This window comes from Cydia strobilella, chromosome Z (assembly GCF_947568885.1).
Source record: "Cydia strobilella chromosome Z, ilCydStro3.1, whole genome shotgun sequence".
Taxonomy (NCBI): Eukaryota; Metazoa; Arthropoda; class Insecta; order Lepidoptera; family Tortricidae; genus Cydia; species Cydia strobilella.
Genome location: NC_086068.1, coordinates 41863679 through 41887142, shown reverse-complemented (window position 1 = coordinate 41887142; position 23464 = coordinate 41863679). Strand labels below are relative to the sequence as shown.

The 23464-nt window shown below is 40.5% G+C and overlaps 1 protein-coding gene across 1 annotated transcript in view; it reads right to left on the bottom strand.

Annotated features, from left to right (window-relative positions):
• LOC134754021 (mitochondrial DNA helicase) overlaps positions 1 to 23464 on the bottom strand; it is a 63946-nt gene that overhangs the window by 12926 nt on the left and 27556 nt on the right. Inside the window, exons 7-8 of the mRNA XM_063690082.1 lie at positions 11260 to 11445; positions 2262 to 2348 (exon numbers count right to left, since the gene is read on the bottom strand). Of these exons, the coding sequence (XP_063546152.1) occupies positions 2262 to 2348; positions 11260 to 11445 (273 nt within the window). The remainder of the gene's footprint in view (positions 1 to 2261; positions 2349 to 11259; positions 11446 to 23464) is intronic.

Sequence of the window (23464 nt, the reverse complement as noted above, 5' to 3'; positions counted from 1 at the left end):
TTTATTATGTTAAGAAAATATACATACTTGTACCCAGAGATGACCAGGGTGCCTAGCCAAGATGCCAACCGTTTAGGTACCTATAGTTTACATTAAAACCAAATCTGTAGCTGGCCTCTGAAATGGGTAATAGAAACGCGTTCCGTATAGTCTAACCCGTTCGTATAAAAATACCGCAAATCGATGTACAGGTTAGCCGTTTGGCACACACATACTAGAGGCCAAAACAAAAATTTTCGCTTGGGGGGGGTAAAACATTATTTTATATATTGTGATATATTTTTAGAATCGCCTTAAAAAGCCCTTTCGTATGATACCACACTCGATAGATTTTGGAATATTTTTTTCTATACAAAAAAAATGTTTTACCACCCCCCCAGCAAATTTTTTTTAGGAACTGCGGGTCAAAAATTTTGTTTCGACCTCTAGTATGCGTGTACCAAACGGCTAACCTGTACATCGATTTGCGGTATTCCTTTGAAATTGGGGTCGAGCGGCTTCCGCTAGTATGTCTTTCGCTTTCCAAATGACCAGGGTGCCTAGCCAAGATGCCAACCTTTTACGCTCCGTAGCAAACGAAACGTAACTGTCTTAGTCGCACTAATATGGAAGAGTGATAGAGAGAGATTACGCTATTGTTCGCTTCGGAACGAACGAACGACTGGCATCTTGTCTAGGCACCCTGGTCATCTGGAAAGCGAAAGACATAAGGAACGCGTTTCTACTACCCATTTTAGAGGCCAGCTACAGATTTGGTTTTAAATTAAATTATATTATAGGTACCTAAACGGTTGGCATTTTGGCTAGGCACCTTGGTCATCTGGAAAGGGAAAGACATATGGAACCCGTTTCTACTACCCATTCAGAGGCCAGCTACAGATTTGGTTTTAATGTAAACTATTCTGCTTTTGTTAAACTAAATACTACTTGTTGCTACGGAGGAGCGGGGCTTCCTGATACAGGTATAATATACTTAAAAGGAAGTCCCAACCTACTACCTTGTAATGTAACATTTTATTAATGAAATAAAATATTTTCATTTTCACTATAGGTACCTAAACGGTTAGCATCTTGGCTAGGCACCCTGAACAGACCCGAATCACCTAAGCGAAAAAAATTAATATTTGTGGTATAAAATGTACCTATGATCACCTAAGGATCAAGATTTTCTAATCGCAGTATACACCACTTCTCGGAACTGGCTCGCTGGTTACGAACGCAACGAACGCCTGACGATCGAGCACTAGTCCGTCCCCTAAGCGCGCTCGGCGGAGACTGAGCGCGCAGCGTCGATGCAGCGTGATTTATACGTCTTTTAAAAATATTTATATTTACAAAAAAAGCAAAATAGATCCTATAGTTATGATTTTTTTTATGGGTTCACATGAAGTTAGAATTTGCTATAGTATTATTTTGAGGGCAAAATATAAGTACAATTTGCGATAAAAAAATATAATGCGACCCTGTTTTCACCGAAAAAATTAAGAAAGCTCGGAAGGTATTTTATCAATTTTTTAAAATGAATCTGATTTTTAATCATTTCAGCCCCTCGTACAAGATATGGTGAATTGAATTGTAATCATTCATGTATCAAATGATTCTTGTTTACTGCAAAATTGGCAACCGAAACGACACTTCTCATTGCAAATTTTGAAAAATACTCCCAAGAAAACTCATTTATTTTAGGTTTAAAAAGAGAAAATTAAAACTTTAACTATTTCAGCCGCTAGTTTAGGAAATGATTATTTAAGAACGTTAACAGGTTTTGAATAAATACTAATAGTTACGTTGTAATGTTGAATGAAAAAGGATGCATTTTGCAAAATACTCTCGTTTGTAGGAATAAGGACTCTTAAATAGAATGGAAACTATACAACAAATATATTTAGAACCAACTAGAACCAAAATAACGTTCCTGGAAGGTAAAAACCCTAGGGCATAAACATATCACTTTCAACTCGCTTCATAGCTGATAAACACTTATAGAGCATGAGAAATGAATATGTAATATTGTGCTACTTGCTACTTGTGCCCCCTGGTGGTGGCTGGGAACTGGGAACTTCCCTGCCCTGTGTCCAGCGGGCTGAGCATGGTAGCATTTTTATCGCCTGTCACCATGCCTGTCACGTTCTAACAAGTATGTAAGTGCGAAAGTGACGGGCATAGTGACAAGCGATAAAAATGGAACCATGCTGCGACCGCTGGGTAATTAACCTATTGATATTTAGACAGGGGACACGTGCCCTCTATTCTATACCTACCTGAATAATAAGAACATTGTCTGCCTCTTGAGACGCCTTGGCGCTACCAAATATTGAACTAGTAGAAAGATCATCCGATTCCCGTTCCTGTAGGCAAAGTACATTAAAATAGAGGTATTATATTGTAGTGGTTAACACAATAAAACAACATTATTTACAATACTAGTTCTAGTACAACGCGCTCACGAGGAACCCGGAACATTTTAACACTGTATTCCTGGTCATATGTAAAAACTAAAATGTCCTATAAACTTTTCTGGAATTTGCCTATTTTCAGTGCTTACCAAAAAAAAACATTATATTATTGTTATTTAGTGCAAAACACCTTTTTGATGGCGATGTTGCCACTATGGCTAGTAATCAATATTTGATTTGACAAATATCAAAAAGCGACAAGTAACACTTTGCAAAAACTAGGTTATACAAAAACAAAGTACCAATTCTATGGAGAGTAGAGGTAAGGAGAAAACTCTCTTATGGGAGAACAGTTGCAAATGTGTCCAGCTGTCAGCTATAAAATAACAGTTCCTATGGGAGAACAGTTGCAAATGTGTCCAGCTGTCAGCTATAAAATAACAGTTCCTACGGGAGAACAGTTGCAAATGTGTCCAGCTGTCAGCTATAAAATAACAGTTCTAAATCTCTTCAGAGTAGCTAAGAACGTAGTGGTTATTGACGGAGTGAAGTGCGCTGTCAATGATTTAATTTTTTTTAATCAAATATTCTAGGTATTGTGGCGCCACCTGTTTAAGGTTTTTTGACGGACACTTTTTCATACACAAAGAGTGTTCTCCTTAGCTCTACCCTACATAACCAATTTATTTTAAGTGATAGTTTTACCAATAAAAAACATTTACTTTTATGTACAACCCCTGCATACAATATTCTGTAAATTAGTATGGACGTGGGGTACCTTTTCTGTGCAGCTGACTGTACATCAACTATTTCTTGTCGTTATTCTGTTCCGTCAGCCAGGGGACAATATTAGCATAGTTTGTTAAAAGAAGTATTGTATCACGTTCTACTAACATGTTTAGTAGGTGGCCCATTATGGAAAGGGTTTATAACTACCAAATAAAATCATGTTTTGTGAATTTAAATACCATAGAACCCGGTTTTTAAGAGAGACCCAGGGGAACGTAACCATGGCAACGATTGACAAGAGAAAGTTGACACCCACTACATACAAAAAACCAAAAAAAAAGAAATGAAAAAAAAATGTTCTGGCGAAATTAACCAGAACTCATACTACATTTTTAGGGTTTAATTAATAACCTTGAAATTATAAATTAAAGTTCAAATTGTCTGTGACGTATACGGGACATGGCATTATACGGGTTAATCGCGTAAAATAAGTTTTAAATTTACCTCCGACGTTTCCAGGACGGCGTTGTCCCCGTGGTCAGAGGGACAGCGGAGTCTTAGTAATAGGGTCCCGTTTTTACCCTTTGGGTACGGAACCCTAAAAACGATTTTGTACTGGAAAACGATTTATGTTTTTTTTTACGCTTGCCATTTGGTAAATAGGCAATGTACACATATTCTGCACATCATTTTGAAGCTCGATATGTCTGTTAAATTAAAAAAGTAAACTGCACAAAAAACTGTTACCCGACTGCGAATTCTAAAAGTCGATTTTGTATACAATTGTATGGAAAAAATTATGAGTGCCTAAATAGTTAAGAGCGGTAGTGGACATACACTAATTACAGACATACCTATAGATATACCTTATCCTATTGTAAGTACTTACATAGTCCTCTTCGCAGAAAGCAGCAAAAATCTGGAAAAAATTATAAATCAACTAAGTGACCAAAGCAAAAAAGTAGGACTTTCGATGAACAAAGACAAAACAAAGCTAATGACCAACAGCTCCGCATATATAACAAAACTCGAAGGGGAGACACTAGAATACGTAAATAAATACATATATTAGGAAAAGAAATATCCTTCGAAAAAGATAACCAAAAAGAAGAGGTAGAACGCCGAATAAAGATGAGCTGGAAAAAATATTGGTCCCTGAAAGAAATAAACTATCCGCTCCACCTAAAAAAACAGTAATGGATACATGTATTCTACCGACCCTTACGTATGGCTGTCAAACGTTGACCTACAACAACAGAATAAAAACAAAACTAGTGAACTGCCAGAAAGCGATGGAGAGAAGCCTATTAAAAATAAGGAAAATTCACAAAATAAGAAGCGAATCCATACGGAAGAAGACAAAATTAATTGACGCCCTACACTACTGTCTACGTTTAAAATGGCGATGGGCTGGCCATGTAGCACGCTACAACGATAAGCGATGGACAGCAGAAATAACTAGATGGAAAGGTCCCAGTGGAAAAAGACGACAAGCACGACCTACTAAGCGATGGAGCGATGACATCATTAGCTACAGCTGGAAAAGAGTGGATAAACCAAGCAAAAGACAGAGAAAACTGGATAAAACTGGAGGAGATAAATAAAGAGAATAATAATAATAAAAACATCCGCTGACACTGACAGACGTCCTTTTACATTTCTTTTGATAAAATATATTTTAAATGTGGTTTTTGCCCTAAAATGGTGATAAATACTCATGTGTGAACCGAGTTATTACTACACCATGCGGACAATTGATATTTTTCATTGTAGACACCGCGACCATGGGTCGCAGTCGCATTACAACCGTGTTGACATTTGTCATACTTCACCGGCAAAACTACAAAATTGGAAATGATAACAAGGAGTCGAACTAAAGCGGTAACATCAAGCGCACGACCACCACCCCCGCCCGCCTCGTCCACATCGTCGTCAGGCGACGAGTTTGCAACGGCGCCTGACACAGACGGATCCAGCGACGAGAGCGGGCCGCCGCCGCCACGACCACCTGCGCGACGAGGGCGGCCACCGCTGCCGGCACGCTTGGGGCCTGCGGGACATCCTGCCCCGCCCACGGCTCCCGCTGCCGGTGGTGTAGTGCGTCGCATGCGATGGACTCAATCGATGAATGAGAACGTCATGCGCGCCTACTATGGGGCTACAATGGGGGGAACCCGACTGTCCGCGTATCGTTCAAGGATACTGCCTCTGTTTCAGGCTCTTGAACCTACCATCACCGTATCGGAGCAGCGACTATCGGATCAGGTGCGCGTCATTCAACGGTTAAAGCGGTTGGATGACGCGACACTTGATCAGCTTCGCCAGGAGGCTCTCTCTGCTCGCGCGGACCCTACTTCGGTGCGAGATCTGCCCGCCACGTCGCCGGATCCGGTGCCCGCACGCGACCTGGCACCGGGGGTGCCGCGGGTTGATTTCAATACCGACGATGGGGACTGTGCGAGTGTGAGTACTTCTGCTAATGAGCAATTGAGGAGGACTTTGGAAGAGGCGATTACGCAGTATCGTGCCACAACCAACTCTAGGCCACGATTACCACGTCTGCCTATGAATAGACGCAATCTAGCGCTAGTGGGAGCCCTAAACGCTTTACTAGAGCCACATTTACGGACTAGTAAAGATTTAGAAGATACGCACTCGATCATGTACTGCGCAGCCATCGCGGCGTGCCGTGTTGCTCGAGTCAAGTTTCCGGACGCTGAACGTGCACCTAGGACCGCCGGAGGTGTCCCTGCATGGCAAGCGCGGATCGAGCGACGTATCAGCTCGTTTAGGACTCTCATTGCAAAGCTGATCTGCTTCAGGGGGGGCAACAATCGCCCCCGAGTAATGCGCTTTGTGAACCAGGCGTTCGCGGGGACGGATGTCAGGCCCCGCGACTACATGGCCAATGTCACAGAGCGCATCGACTTTCTAAAGCAGAAAGTCTATGCATGGGCAAACCGTATTCGCCGCTACAGAGAGCGTGTGGATCGATTCCAGCAGAATCGTCTTTTTCAAAGTGACCAAAGGAAGGTATACCGAAGGTGGGAGGAAACCGATCCTCGTGTGTCCGACGTGCGGCTGCCGGATGTTACTGCCATGACTGATTTCTGGCGTAACATTTGGTCGGTGCCCGTTGAACACACGGAGGGCGATTGGATAAACGTTGTCGAACGTGAGTGCGAGAACATCGGACCTATGGGGGCAGTTACCATCAGCCCCGATGACGTAAGTTGTGCTGTCCGTACGACCCAGAACTGGAAAAGTCCTGGACCGGACGGATTGCACAACTTCTGGCTAAAATGGTTTCGATGCTCGCACGAACGGTTGGCAACGCAGTTCCAACAAGCCCTAGAGCTCGGTTCCCTCCCACCTTCCCTAACAACTGGTGTAACCTTCCTGCTCCACAAGTCCGGTAGTACCACGGAAGCGAAGAACTACAGACCCATAACGTGCTTGCCTACACTCTACAAGCTCCTTACGTCCATTTTGAGAGCAAAAATTAACGCGCACATTGTCGCTAACAACATTTTGGCCTCCGCTCAAAATGGATGTAGGGTTGGGTCCCGTGGTACTAAAGAGCTCCTTCTCATAGACATGACCATATGCCAGCAAGTTCGGCGGAACAGGGGGGCCCTCTCGGCCGCCTGGATTGACTATAAGAAGGCCTATGATTCGGTGCCTCACTCATGGCTGAGAAGGGTATTAGAGCTGTATAAACTTGATCCAGCTTTAGTATCCTTCCTAAGTGCGTGTATGAGGCAGTGGATCACAGTCCTTCGTCAACCAGGAGGTGGAGATGACCGCCCTGGCCCGCAGGACTCTATAAGGATCGAGCGAGGAATATTTCAGGGTGACAGTCTGAGTCCCCTGTGGTTCTGTCTAGCTCTGAATCCTCTCAGCACCCTGCTGAAGGATTCAGGGTCAGGTTGCCGGCTTCGGAGAGAGGGTGAAGTCATTTCTCACCTTCTGTACATGGATGACCTCAAGCTATTTGCGCCAAATAACCAAGACTTGATGGTGCTATTGAAAACAACAGAAGCTTTCAGTACCGCCATCAGAATGGAGTTTGGTGTCGATAAGTGTGCGGTTATGCATGTACAGCAGGGGGAGGTTGTAAATTCAACAAATTTACAACTTTCTGAGACAATGTCTTTCAGATCTATCTCTGAATCAGAAACCTATAAATACCTTGGTATGTCACAGTCGTTGGGTATTGAGGGAGAGGGTATTAGACGGTCGGTGAAGGATCGCTTTTTCAGTCGGCTCACAAAAGTCCTTAACAGTCTTTTGTCAGGAGGCAACAAAGTGCGCACCTTCAACGCCTGGGTAATGCCCATACTCATATACTCCTTTGGCATACTAAGGTGGACTCAGACCGAGCTGGACGCCCTGGATCGGAGGGTCCGTCTAATGCTCACCACACACCGTATGCTACACCCACGCTCGTCAGTTATGAGATTGTACATCTCACGGAAATGTGGAGGTCGAGGCTTCCTTAACGCCAAAGATCTCCACAACCGCGAGGTGTGCAATCTCAGGAATTATTTCCTTAACAACGAGTGTGGGATACATTGTGACGTGGTGGCAGTAGACAGGAAACTCACGCCGCTCTCCTTGGCAAACGAGAACTGGCACAAACCTGTGGTACAAAGTACTGCGGATCGCAAGGCGGTATGGAAGGATAAGCAGCTACACGGGCGGTTCTACAAGGCCCTCACGGGACCCGATGTAGACCTGCTCGCGTCGGTGAACTGGTTACGATTCGGGGACCTCTTCGGAGAAACAGAGGGTTTTGCCTGTGCAATTGCGGACGAAGTTATGATGACGAACAACTATCGGAAATATATCCTGAAGGACGGTACGGTCGACATTTGTCGGGCATGCCGCCGTCCCGGAGAGTCACTCAGGCATATCATTTCCGATTGTTCTCATCTTGCTAACGGCGAGTACTTGCACAGACATAATCTCGTAGCCAGGATTATTCACCAGCAGCTTGCTCTTCTATATGGCCTTGTGGACCGCGAAGTACCGTACTACAAGTATTTACCTGTGCCAGTTCTCGAGAATGGTCGTGCCACGCTCTATTGGGATTGGTCTATCATCACTGACAGGACTATTGTAGCCAATAAGCCTGACATCGTGCTGATAGATCGAACGCAGCGCCGGGCTGTGCTCGTCGACGTCACCATCCCCCATGATGAGAATCTCGTGAAGGCCGAGAAGGACAAGTCCAGCAAGTACCTAGACTTGGCTCACGAGATAACCGCCATGTGGAATGTTGACTCGACGATCATTGTTCCTATAGTCGTGTCAGCGAACGGTCTCATTGCGAAGAGTCTCGACCAACACCTAGAGAGACTCTCGCTGGGTGGTTGGATCAAGGGTCAGATGCAGAAGGCGGTGATCTTGGACACGGCGCGGATAGTCCGCCGGTTCCTCTCTCTGCGGCCCTGACCACCGGCAGCTTGGGCCTTGCCCCGCTGCCGGCGGTACCCTAGGTTAGGTTTTTTATGTGTTTATATATTTTTTGTAATGTTTTGTAAGTGTTTTTGTATTTTACTTTTATATCCATATTATAAAATCTAGCCTAAGATGAAAGATAAATAAAGAGAATAATAATAATTGTAAGTACTTACAATGTTTCAGAGCAATCTAGCTAGTCTTTTTAAAATGAGAGCGGAACTACGTTGGTATGGAAAACCGAGCATGCTGGAGACCCTTAAGAGGAAAAATAGGAAAAGACTGATTGATTGTAGTCCAGTTATTTGGCTTTCTAAATCACACGATTTTATAACTTTAGCATAGATTTTTTTATACAAGGTTTATTAAACGCTGACATTCGTTCATCTCATTTTAGGTACAAATTTGCATAGGTGTATTTATTGTATTGTAAAGATTTAAGATTTTCAAGAGTGATTCGTTGTAAACACACTCTTTGGGTAAAAAATTACATTTATTATATATATTTTTTTATTAAGAGATGTGAACGCTAGCGACTAAACGGGTACTGCCTTTTTCGCTGATTTTGCTCGACGCAGTCTTAATGAGGTAGTAAACTACTTATGTACCTCTGAAAGCAAAAATTACCGATTATTGATATTAAATATTTGTATTATACATAGTTATTTTCTACAGATTTACATAAAAGTCTGTGGTAATTTTATTGTTTAATAGTTCCATTCTTACCAATATTATGTGTAAATACCTACAATCTTTGGAGAACTTGAGCATCCTTTTTACTAACATTTTTTAGGGTTCCGTAACTCAAAAGGAAAAAACGGAACCCTTATAGGATCACTCGTGCGTCCGTCTGTCTGTCTGTCCGTCTGTCACAGCCCATTTTCTCCGAAACTACTGGACCAATTAAGTTGAAATTTGGTACACATATGTAAGTTTGTGACCCAAAGATGGGCATGTAACGTAAACAATAGTTATTTGTGCAACAAGAGAGGAAAGTTGGTTTTTCTTGCGCGTGTTTATTTTGAGTCCCGAGAAAGCGAAATATTCTATAATTGAATCACGAGCGAAGCGAGTGATTTTAAGGTAGAATCTTGAGCGTAGCTAGAGACTCAAAAACACGAGATGTAAAATAACTTTGCTCTCGTGTTGCACACATAATTTTTCACCTCAGTAGTGAGTTACCCAAAGCTTAAACCCCGCTAGATGGCGTCACTCGCAAATTTTCAGGTTTTATTTTTTGTGTAATAGTGTTGGTATATGTATACTTAAAATTATGTTTAGCGCACTCTTTACATAAATATTGAACTATTATAATAAACATTGAATACTTCATTGTGCAAAAACCACCTTTAATGTCGACAGAGTGTTTCTGTCATGCTATTTCCTACTATTACTCACACATGCAAACAGTTTTTCCGTGATGCTTGTAGTAGACAATTTCATGCAGTGTAAGTATGCTGCAATGGCGTTGCGGTATGTTCGTGGAAATACGTGCAAGAGGATTCGGGTTCGAGACTGGTACGACAGAGGTACTTTTTTTTTGTCCTTTTTGTGTTTTACCCACGGTGGCCACGTTTGGGGGTAAATGAGAAAATTAAAAAATAAAGTTTGTCAAACTATATCGTGTTACATATCAAATGAAAGAGCTCATTGTGAGAATCTCAAATATATTTTTTTTATAATTGTAAGATTAATAATTTGGAAGTTATTCAAGAAAATAGGCAAAAAATGACCTTTATCTCCGAAGCTACTGGGTCAAAAATTTTGAAAAAAATACACAAAATAGATATTTACCTATAGATCACCGGAAAACCTATTAGAAATGTGCAGTCAAGCGTGAGTCGGACTTAATTAGTTAGTTTTTGATCCGACCCCTATGGGTTTGATAAAGACATTTCACATAAAAAATACATTCGATAAATTGTGTTATGTACGGAACCCTTGGAACGCGAGTCCGACTCGCACTTGGCCGGTTTTTTAATACTACGTCGGTGACAAACAAGCATACGGCCCGCCTGGTGGTAAGCTGTCACCGTAGCCTATATATGGACGGCCGCAACTCCAGAGACATGCGCGTTGCCGACCCTAACACCCCGCGCCCTCGTTGAGCTCTGGCAACCTTACTCACCGGCAGGAACACAACACTATGCGTAGGGTCTAGTCATGTCTAGTGCTATTTGACTGCGGTTTTCCGTAAGATAAAAGTACTTCCCCACGTTTCGCGTTAGTCTCACGTTCAACGAAGTATTCCGACTAGACACGATCGTGAGTTAATGGTTGCCGAGTGTGGCTGCTGTACATTGCTGACTCGATTAATTTTGTTAGAAAATAACAGTAACCCTATTTTTATTTTTATTGATTGAAAACTTTAGGTAAAGGGTCTATATTTTAAATCATTGCTCCTATTCCAGGGGCCGATTGCATAACAACTTGTAACTAATAATATTAGCGAGTCTCTTTCTAATCAAAGGAATTGGAAAGAGACTTCCGCTAATATTATTAGTTACAAGTTGTTATGCAATCGACCCCTGGAAATAGTGGAAATAAAACGCCCTGTACAAATAATGACATTAATGACCGTAGTATCGTCTTCACTATCTTACGCAATATTTCCTTAGGCGGTGATGAGAGATCAGATGAATGAGAGAGAAAGAAAAAAAAGCTGTGTCACCTTTCTGGGATGCATAACGAGCGTGACGTGCGTGTGTCGCGCGGTGGCGAAGGTGCGAAAGGCGGCCACGACGGCGTCCTGGCGCGCGTAGCGGTCGCCCTCAGGCTCGCCCAGGCCCAGCATGAACTGCACGTTGTCCACCACCACGTGGCTGATGTCGTGCATATAGCGCGCGTGCTCCACTGCCTAAGAAATAAACACCAAAAAATTAGGTTAACCAAACCACAGATTAAATACATATAGTTCTCATGCGGAAACACAAGACTCGGGCAGGGCATTCCACTCTTTGGCAGTTCGCATGAGAAATGTGGAAGCAAAACGCTTCGTGCGTATTTTTGGAGTTCCTAGCATGAAGCGATGCCGGAGTGCCGTTTGTCTTGTAGTCCGATGGTAAAAATGGGACGGAGGAATAAGGTTGTGCAGTTCCTCGGCACACTCTCTGAAATGTATCCTATAAAAGATCGACAGACTGGCAACCTTGCGATGATGCTCCAGACTTTGGAGTCGAGCATTCGTCAGATTGCTGTCATTGATGATTTCCTTGGCCCTCCTCTCAACTGACTCGAGCGCCTCAAGCTGGTACTTTGCAGAGCCATCCCACAGATGAGAACAGTATTCTACACACGATCGGACTTGTGCTTGGTAAAGGTCGAGCAGCTGCCTAGGTGTAAAATCCGGCGATTGGGGCTAAAGGTGGCCCCACAAAAATCGGAAGCATTTAACGGGTCGCTGAACATGCACATCGGTGCCGAGAACCTCCCTGAGTTTTGCGGCCAGATCATCGGCTGCCTTCTCTGCGTTTACTGTTTCCGGAGGAATTTCGAATATTCGAGCTCGGCCGTCGGCCTCGTTCACAATTGGCTATAGGTTCGATTCCAAGCTCTGCAGAAAGGCACTAAGAGAAAATTATGCTTTTGTGTTTACTTCATGGGTGCTTCATGGGTCATGGGGGGCGGCAGGGACCCAATGGCCCGGGGCGCCAAATTTTTAAATACGCCTCTGGTCTTTACCGTAGTACCTAGATGCGAGAGCCCTCGCAGCGGCTTACCGTTGGCGTAAGGAGGCGCATCACAATGGAGACTCACCAGCACCAAGAGAAATTTTAGGACGACGAGACGCAATCCGACTAGAAATGGTGGAGGTTTGGGAACAGAGGCTGGCGCATCCCAGCGCAGGCCGTCTGACCATCGAAGCGGTTCACCCGGTTCTTAAAAAGTGGCTAGACCGGACCGGACACATGGCGTGATGACTTTTCGACTGACTCAGGTCCTCTCGGGACATGGATGTTTCGGGAGGTATATATCTTAAGGACAGAGCCAGGAGAGAAATGACCGCAGTATGCCACCACTGCGACTGCCCGGAGTACACTGCCCAGCACACACTGGAAGTATGCCCAGCCTGGAAGGAGGAGCGCCGCACTTTAACTGCTGTGGTGGGCCGTGACCTCTCGCTGCCCACCGTGGTCCGAAACATGGTGGACTGTGATAGGTCGCGGAAGGCTGTGCTGGACTTCTGCGAGGCGGTCATGGTGCAGAAGAAGATGGCAGAGCGAGGCAGGGAAAATGATCCAGCTTCCCAGTCAGAGCACCGAAAGCGCGTGGGGCGGCGGCGGCTGGCATATGACCGCCGACTTCCCCCTTAGACCCTTCCGTACAGGCTCGGGGACGTCTGTAGCCTACACAAGGGTCCCTGGGATGGCGAGCACGCCGATATGATGGCGCGCTACTAGGGAGGTAGGGGGAATAAAAAATTCCCTCCAGAGTTGGGTCCAGAGTCCGGACAGCCGCTGGCGAGGCTGCGGAAGAGTGCTTCAGTGTTCCTGTGGCCTCGCCTTATAGCCCTGAGGCGGCCAAGAGGGGTTTTTAGTGAGTAAACCGTGGGTCCCATGAGCCTATACGGGAGTCCCACATAACCATCCCAGGCCCGTCCCCGCGCCTGGGTGGTAAGTAAGTAAGTAAATCTTTATTGCAAACCATGGTATGTACATAGATGTTACAAATTATGTAAAGTTTCACATGGACCCCGGTGGGGTGTAGCAATTTTTCTTATAACTAGCTTAAACATAATTATACAAAACTAAACTTACTTACTTTCATAATGAAAGCGCTAGGTCTATTATACATTTATAATTTGTGGATCAAGATATATATAGGCTACATTATAAAAAAATAATGAATTGTGTCTATGCGAAAAGCATTTTCCCCTCGTTCGTGCGTTCGACCATTGCCTCCCTGAGCGCCTGAATTTGGGCTCCACTAGCTCGTGAATTGGGTATGTAGCTTTCAACAACCGTAGTGTCATCTGCATATCCGAACGTACCTGGCTGCAGCAGGTCGTTTATGTGGCGCAGGAAAAGGGTCGCTGAAAGCACGGACCCTTGAGGGACTCCGTCATTGATTGCACCCCAAACATAATCCAACCTAACCTAACCCAACCTAGTACGTCATTTTCATTTCCCAACTATGGGGTTGGGAAATGAAATGGTTGCGAAATAATTATATGGGAAAGATTGAGTTGACAAACGTGCAGTTGGTAAAGTTTGGTTGGGAAATGAAATTTGGTCAAAAAAAATTCGGCAAAATAAAGGGATCCGTCTGTAAGAGTATGGAACGTGTACTGACTCCTGGCATACCTAGAAGCGAATGACCTGCTCAGTGACCGGCAGTATGGGTTCCGCCGAGGCCAGTCTACTGGAGATCTTTTAGCGTATACCACGCACATCTGGAGTCAGGCCATCGAGAAGAATGGAAAGGCTTTAGTTGTCTCTCTAGATGTATCGAAGGCCTTCGACAGGGTTTGGCACGAGGGCCTTATTAGCAAGCTGCCGTTCTTCGTTCTACCCACTAGCAAAGATAGATATAACTCCGTAATAGATGGATACAGTCTAAGAAAAAAACGTGCCTCGAAAATCAAGAAAATTTGATTCTCATTCAGAGGGCGCTACTAGCTTTGGCCTACTGTCGTATAGATGGCGCTGACGGTTTCACTTGTTATTTAACAATTTTAACGCATATCAATGAAAGAACATGGGTCAAAATAGACCAGCGGTGGAACAAAAATGGGCATTGATAATATTAAAGTTTTTTCTTTTTCGATATGTCATTGTTAGCATGTTAAATAAGACTTTCGTAAAAAGTTAGAAATTTTTAGGGTGAGCGTTCGGATATATTGAAATATTTTAATTTCTGCTAATAACTTTGTAAATATAGAATTAAAGTTACAAAAAACTTTAACATATTCAATACCACTTTAATTTATACACAATATTCGGTTTTTAGAAATCTGGAACATGTGCTTTCTGATGAACTTAAAATCATGAATTATTTAGTAAATAAATAATTAGAGTAGCTGATATTGCAAAATTACGATATTATGGATCAGCTTATTATACTTGTAAAAAATTAGAAACGTAGACAATGTGCTTCTCTAGATATTGATTTCTGGTTAAGCAGTATAGCCAATATTGAATTAAAGTTTGTAGAGTTAATATTAAACGGTCATGACAATGATCTTAGTTCCCACACAAAAGATTAGAAATATAAAATTTGTGCGTCACTAAATACTGATACGTATGCATTCCGTGCTTATATTTACGTTACATTACAAACGCGCGGCATGGTTGCGCGCGCCGCGCTGTGCGCCGTCGAGGCAGCGATCAAACGGTATTGATATATAGGTAGATCAACGGTATATAGATCAACGGGCTAGCGGGTAACCTAACCTTGCTAGACGCGTGCAAAATAATATTTCACAAAATTCAAAAAAATGTTCTAAAGCAATCTGTATTTTTAACAGGTTAAAATTAAGTATCTAAATAGTCATAAAAATAATAAACCAGAACATTTGGTCGTGTCGTGTCTTTAACCTTGCCAGGCGATCTAAAAAGTATGGCACTTACTTGCACGCAAAATTAAGTTTGTTTACTATACAAATTGTATGCATTACAAAGTTATCTTTGCACACAAAATTAAGTTTCTCTACTATACAAAGCGTATGCATCGCAGTTATTTTTGCACGCAAAATTATGTTTGTCTACTAAACAAAGTGTATGCATTACAAAGTTATTTTTGTAGTAAATTAAAGACTACTAGGTATGATCTACAGTCAGCAATACTATTCGCTTAGCACCTTTGCATACAAACCTATACAGGGGTGGTATCTTTTCTCTGCAGCTAACTGTACAATGTGATTGTAACTATGAGGATGGTGTATATTTATGATGTACGAGGACATTTCTATTAAAAGTTATGTTAGATTTTGAAATTTTTATATTGAGTATATCTACTTATATAAAAATTTGAATTTTGGTTATGGAATTTTATATTATATAAGATACAAAAAAAACAACAATAAACAAAAAAATATATATAGGGCTGTATCTCCTAAACCGTCCGTCGCAGCGCAAAAATAAAAAAAATTACGTTCCCCTCTTTCAATATACAAAAAACACAATAAATAAATAAATATTATAGGACATTCTTATACAGATTGACAGTCCCACAGTAAGCTCAAGAAGGCTTGTGTTATGGGTACTCAGACAACGATATATATAATATACAAATACATAGAAAACACCCATGACTCAGGAACAAATATCTTCACACAAATAAATGCCCTTACCGGAATTCGAACCCAGGACCATCGGCTTCACAGGCAGGGTCACCCACTAGGCCAGACCGGTCGTACAATGAAACACAAAAAGAAAAAAAAATCTTTACACGGCTGTATCTCCTAAACCGCGCGTCGTAGCACAAAAACAATCATCAAATTTTCGATCCACTTTAAGAAACCCTCAATTAATATTAAAAAAAAAAAAACAAAAAAAAAACAAAAAAAAAACGAAAAAATCTTTATAAGGCTGTATCTCCTGAACCGTGCGTCGTAGCGCAAAATAATAAAATTGTCGTTCAACTGCAGTGGACCCTTAATTAACATAAAAAAAAAAGAAAAAAGGAAAAAAAAATCTTTAGAGGGCTGTATCTCCTAAACCGTGCGTTGTAGAGCAAAAATAATCTAGTTTTCGTTCCCCTTTGAGAAACCTCTAATTAACATACAAAAAACACAATAAAAACAAAGAAAAAATCTTTATAGGGTTGAATCTCCTAAATCGTGCGACGGAGCGCAAAATAATCAAATTTTCGTTCCACTTTAAGAAACCCTTAATTAATATAGGTATAAAAAAACACAAAAAATCCGTATAAGGCTTAATCTCCTAAACCGTGCGCCGTAGCGCAAAATAATAACATTTTCGTCCGCCTGCAGTCGACCCTTAATAAACATTTAAAAAAAAAAACAAAGAAAAAAAAACAAAAAAAATATTTACAGGGCTGTATCTCCTAAACCGTTCGTTATAGCGCAAAAATAATCAAATTTTCGTTCCCCTATCAGAAGCCCCTAAGTAACATACAAAAAACACAATGAAAACATAAAAGAAAAAAACAAAGAAAACAATCTTTTTATAGGGCTGTATCTCCTAAACCGTGCGTCGGAGCGCAAAAAAAGTAAAATGTTCGTTCCCCTCTAACAAAGATAGATATAACTCCGTAATAGATGGATACAGTCTAAGGAAAAAACGTGCCTCGAAAATCACGAAAATTTGATTCTCGATCATAGGGCGCCACTAGTTTTGGCTTACTCTCGTATACATGGCGTTGACGGTTTCGTTTGTTATTTATAATTTTAACGCATATCAGTGAAAGAACATGGGTCAAAATCATATAAAAATAATTAATGCAAATAAAAAAATCATTTATCCATATTTAAATACATTTTAACGTATTTTTATAAATCTTCATTTTTAGTTTTAAAGTATGTCGATAGATGGCAGTGAATTTAAAGCGGTTACAAAATTTACTATGACAGTACCACTCTTATCTTATTATATCCTCTTTGCCTCTAAGAAACCCTTTTTTAATATGAGAAAAAACAAAAAAAAAACGAAAAAAATATTTACACGGCTGTAACTCCTAAACCGTGCGTCGTAGCGCAAAAATAATCAAAATTTCATTCCACTTTAAGAAACCCTTTATTTATATTTAAAAAAAAATCTTTATAAGGCTGTATCTCCTAAGCGCAAAATAATAAAATTTTCGTTCCATTGCAGTGGACCCTTAGTTAACATTAAAAAAAAAAACAAAAAAAAAACAGAAAAATATCTTTACAGGGCTGTCTCTCCTAAACCGTGCGTTGAAGCGCAAAAATAATCTAATTTTCGTTCTCGTTTGAGAAACCCGTAAGTAACATTCAAAAAATACAATGGAAAACAAAAAATTAATACATCTTTATAGGGTCTTGCAATATATTATTATGCACATTTAAACAGTGTTTAAACTAAATCTAAACCTAAATTAGCCTGAGGCATTGTTCCCAGGACACTGGCCGCGTTGCCCCTCTGCACAGTGAGGCTGAGCTTCTGCGCAAAAAATGCGCCAGCTCGTAGGTCGCCAGACACCCAGACTAGTTTGGTAGAAATTTCTTTTACTAGTTTTCTGGTGTCTGACGACCAAGGACCGAAAGTTTCAATCGCAAGTGCCGCAAAAATATAATTAGTTTTTAGAAATGCATATTTGCGGCACTTGGCAATTTGGGCTCCGTCTGCTGCCGACCCTGGCTTATAGGGTTGTAGGTCTCTTTATAGGGTTGTATCTTTTAAATATTAATAAGGGTTTCTTAAAGTGGAACGAAAATTTAATTATTTTTGCTCTTCGCTCCGACGCACGGTTTAGGAGATACAACCCTATAAACATTTTTTTCTTTGTTTGTTTTCTTTTTAGTTTTTCATTGTGTGTTTTGTATGTTACTTAGGGGCTTTTCAAAGGGGAACGAAAATTAGATTATTTTTGCGCTACAACGCACGGTTTAGGAGATACAACCCTATAAAGATTTTTTATTTTTTTGTTTTTTTCTTTGTTGTTCGTTATGTTTTTTGAATGTTACTTACGGGTTTCTCAAAGGGGAACGAAAATTAGATTAGTTTTGCGCTACAACGCACGGTTTACGAGATACAGCTCTGTAATAGGACATTTCGATGCTAGTGCGGAAAGTATGTCATTATTAGACATTTCCGCACGTGTATCGAACGACGTTTTTCAATACAGTTGCGAAAAAATAAGAAAAACAACAAGTAAGGAATTCGAAACTTTTATATTATTAATTCTGTGACATCATTGACATTGACATTATGAAGAGGTGTTTTTTTAGCTGGGTGTTATTATTATTGAACCCACTTCAATGAAAGATTTTTTTTAAATGCATGTTCTATAAGACAATTGTACATATAAAACATTGTACTATTATTACCCAAATATCGTTAATTACGATTATTTGTGTATCGTACATTTATAAAAACAATATCGAATGTTGCCTTTGGAAATTTAAAGCAGAAATAAAAAACGCCTCTCCTTTGACAGGTTCCGTTCTATTCAGACAACTTATTAAGAACGGTTTTTCAATATTCAATATATAAAAAAATAGACGTGTTATAATGATGAAGAGGTAAGTAATAAAATATGAAATATGTATATTTTTCGTATTCTTACTTTAACAGTAGGTTTTTATGTTGATTACTGAGTATTGAGTATTGAAATAATCGTTAATAACGATATTTAGGTAATAATAGTACAATATTTTATATAAGCTAATTGATATGAAATTGTAAAAAAATGGGCGCCATTTTTTATTTAATAATTTTTGTCTCGATTACAATAAAAATTATTATCTGAGAATTCGAAAGACATTTTTACATAAATCCGTAGTATTGTATTCTGTCTGCACACCTATTATTAACGAAAATACTATACCATTATAATCCATTTACAAACAATAATTAAAACTAATAATCTAAAACTAATAAACTAAAGGTCTAATATGCGCCTCCACCCTGCATCGTACCCGGCTCAAAAGTCCCCATGATGCCTGCAGCATTCCCTCGCTGCACTGCAATTGAGATCTGTTGAACCAGGTACGATCCAGAGCGGGGGTCGCAGCCCCTCTCCCGTAGACGCCTCCCCAGTTCACCAATCAGACGCCGAGCCTCAGAGCCCCAGGGCCCCGCGGTTTCTATTGCCACCGGCACGAAGTCATAGCTTGATTCCAGGGCGGAGTATTTGGTGTGCTTTAGCTTAGCGGCGGATTCCGCCGCCGAGCCAGCACACCGTGAGGTTTGCCTCAGGTGGGACGCGGCAAAGGTGCTTACACAAGTCGCGTCCCACAAGAGACAACGCCCCCTCCGCCATGGAATCAAGGTCAGTCCGTCCGGCCTTTTCCCGTCCGTACGGCTCAAGCCAGGGGGCTCCAATATGCATGGCACGCTAGCCGACACCATTGCCCTTCGTATTAACTCGTTGATGGATTGGTGCCTAGGAAATCGCCCCGCGCACCTTTGGCAGCTCAAACCATGGTGTCCGTTGGCTTCTACCATTGCTCCGCATCTGCAGCGATGAGCCTCGCACACACTGGTCCCCAATCGGAGTGCCACTGCTATTCTTAAGGAGTCGTTATCTAGCAATGTACCAAGCTGGGGTGAGGGCAGTGCATGCATCCAGGCCCCTGACTCTGGCTGTGCAAGAGCTTTAAGGCGCGCGAGATCGACACCCGAGGCGACAGAAATCAACGAGTTATACACACCTCTGCTCCAGATGTCGTCCCATTGTCTTTGTACGGCGGGGTCGTCAGGCCGTGCGTCGCCCGGCGTAGATGTGGACCTCTTTGCCATGGCTTCTGAGATAAATGGAACCGGGGAGTTGCCACCATTAAGAGCTAATATTCGAGTGACAAGATCCACAGTTCCATTCACAGATGCTAAAAAGGCAATGAGTACTATGTCTTCGACGCGACGAATTCCAAGGCCGCCATATCGTATGGGAAGGGTCGCCTGGATCCACTGTATGTCGGTTAGATCGACGTTTAGAATGAGTTGTAGGGTCGACTTCAACTCTTGATCTATTTCTTTTGCTGTTTCAGGGAATAGCCATGAGGGAGATGTCCTTAAGATGTAGGTCATCCGGGGCGTGGCGAAGCAATGACGTAGTAGTGTCAAAGACACGTGAGATGAAAGATTGGTCAAGTGGTTCCGAGCTGCCACAAGAGCATCCTTTTTAGTTCGAAGGGCGGCACGAACACCCTCGGGGAAGATGGGCGCACCTAATAGAGAGAGAGCTGCTTTGTCAACTCTTTTGATTCCCGGCAAGAATGATTGCAGAGCCAAAGAGGAGGATTCAGACATATTTTATATTAGTAAAACAATACAATGTGTATAATGTTGTATGAAGTGGGTTCAATAAGAATAACAAAATCCATTCTAGTCGAATAAAAGCTATAAAAACACCTCTTCATAATGTCAATGTCAATAATTAGAGTTTTGAATGATTCACGGTGGTTTTGAAATATCGGGAGCTCACAAATAATACAAAAGGTAATCACGGTCTATATCCCGGTCAATATAAGTCTAATGTCAATAATGTCACAGAATTAATAATATAAAAGTTTCGAATTCCTTACTTGTTGTTTTTCTTATTTTTTCGCAACGGTATTAAACAACGTCGTTCGATACACGTGCGGAAATGTCATTCTTCGAAAGTATGTAAAGTATGACATACTTTCCGCACTAGCATCGAAATGTACTATTTCTGTTTTTTTTTCTTTCTTTCTTTTTAATGTTAACTAAGGGTCCACTGCAATGGAACGAAAATTTTATTATTTTGCGCTACGATGCACGGTTTAGGAGATACAGCCTTATAAAGATTTTCTGTTTTTTTTAAATATATTACAAGGGTTTCTTAGTGGAACGAAAATTTGATTATTTTTGCGCTCCGTCGCACGGTTTAGGAGATACAACCCTATAAAGATTTTTTCTTTGTTTTTCTTTTTAGTTTTTCATTGTGTTTTCTGTATGTTACTTAGGGGTTTCTCAAAGGGGAACGAAAATTAGATTATTTTTGCGCTACAACGCACGGTTTAGGAGATACAGCCCTCTAAAAAAAAATTTTCTGTTCTTTTTTTTCTTTTAAGTTGAACGAAAATTTTATTATTTTACTCTACGACCCACGGTTCAGAGATACAGCCTTATAAAGATTTTTTTGGTATTTTTGTTTGTTTTTTTTTTAATATTACGACGCTCGGCTTAGGAGATACAGCCGTGTAGTTTTTTTTCTTATTGTGTTTCATTGTGTTTTTTGTATATTAAAAGTGTTTTTAAAGGGGAACGAAAATTTTATTATTTTTGCGCTACGACGGACGGGTTAGGAGATACAGCCCTATATTTCTTTTTTTGTATATTTATATAATATAAAATTCAATAACCAAACTTCAACTTTATATATAAGTAGATATATTTAATATAAAAATTTCAAAATCTAACAATTTAATAATAGCGTCGTAGCGTAAAATAATAAAATTTTCGTTCAAATTAATTAACATTAAAAAAAAAAAGAAAAAAAAAACAAATTTTTTTTAGAGGGCTGTATCTCCTAAACCGTGCGACGGAGCGCAAAAATAATCAAATTTTCGTTCCACTAAGAAACCCTTAATTAATATATTAAAAAAAAAACACAAAAAATCTTTATAATTCTGTATCTCCTTAACCGTGTGCCGTAGCGCAAAATAATAAACATTTTCGTTCGCCTGCAGTGGACCCTTAATAAACATTAAAAAAAAAACAAATAGAAAAAAAAAACAAAAAAATATTTACAGGGCTGTATCTCCTAAACCGTGCGTTGTAGCGCAAAAATAATCAAATTTTCGTTCCCTTAACAGAAGCCCTTAAGTAACATACAAAAAACACAATAAATAACATACATCATAAATATACACCATCGTCATAGTTACAGTCACATTGTACAGTCAGCTGCAGAGAAAAGATACCACCCCTGTAAAGAAGTTTGTATGCAACGGTGCTAAGCGAATAGTATTGCTGACTGTACATCCTACCTAGTAGTCTTTAATTTACTGTACTACAAAAATAACTTTGTAATGCATACAATTACTATAGTAGACAAACTTAATTTTACGTACGAGTAAGTGCCATACGTTACTTTTTAGATCTTCTGGCAAGGTCAAAGACCCGACCAAATGTTCAGGCTTATTTTTTTGTGACTATTTAGATACTTAACTTCAACCTGTAAAAATTACAGATTGCCTCACGAACTTTTTTGGAGCCCTAAAAAATCTTAAAAAATATAAGGGTTGATTTAGCCCCGCTACCCTGCAGCCAGACCTCCAGTGCTGAGTTAGGGTATGATAGGAGAAGTATCAGGCAAATTTTCAGCTTGCCTCAAGGACCTACTCCAAAATGTCTACCAGCTCTCGGACCTCTAAGTAACTACAAATAATCAGTCCACATAACAAACATTTTGTACTCATTTTGAAGTCATAATTACATTAATTTCACGTAATATCGGCATCTAATTTATGTGCACGGTAAACAAACTAATGAATGACAAGAAAAGTCAAGCAGCGCTTACGAAGCTGAGCGGGGGGTGGGGCGACCGGGCGAGGTACCTATAGGTATAGATAGATACGAATGCTACGATAGGCTCCCGCGTGCCGCGCCGGCACCTTGACGGACCAGCGCGGCGTATGTATGAATTTCGCGCCTTTTTAAATAGATTTGGCTATAAGAATGGAAGCTACACACAGAAATTTCTTACTTTTCATAATATGGTTGCATATATTATTTTATAGTATGAAACTTATCTTTATAGACTTTAATTCAATATTGGACCGTACAGGACAAAAAACGCATATTAAAATTTAAGCAGCAATCCTATTTTTCTAATTTTTCGGCTTTGTCTATTAACTTAAGAATTTAGAGATATTATTGTGGATTTTTAAAACTTTAATTCAATATCGACAAAATAATAAGCTAATTTTAGTTTGACAAAGAAGCACGTTAAATTTTTTTCTAAAAATGTAACAGTTTCAAGAGTCATACATAATTTAAACGATGAAGCTTAAACTTTGCACTTTAATTCAATATTCAAAAAGCATCAATCAAAATATATAAATACTTAATTTATACCTAACGCTCGTTCTAACTTTTCGTCTTAAATTACAAATATGCTTAAAAACATGTCCCCTGCCATATAAGCATCACTTTTCCTTCTTTAGAATTATCATAACTTTAAGGTCAAAAATATGGTCCCACTATCGGTCTAAAATCATAAAAATAATTAATGCAAATAAAAAAAATCATTTATCCATATTTAAA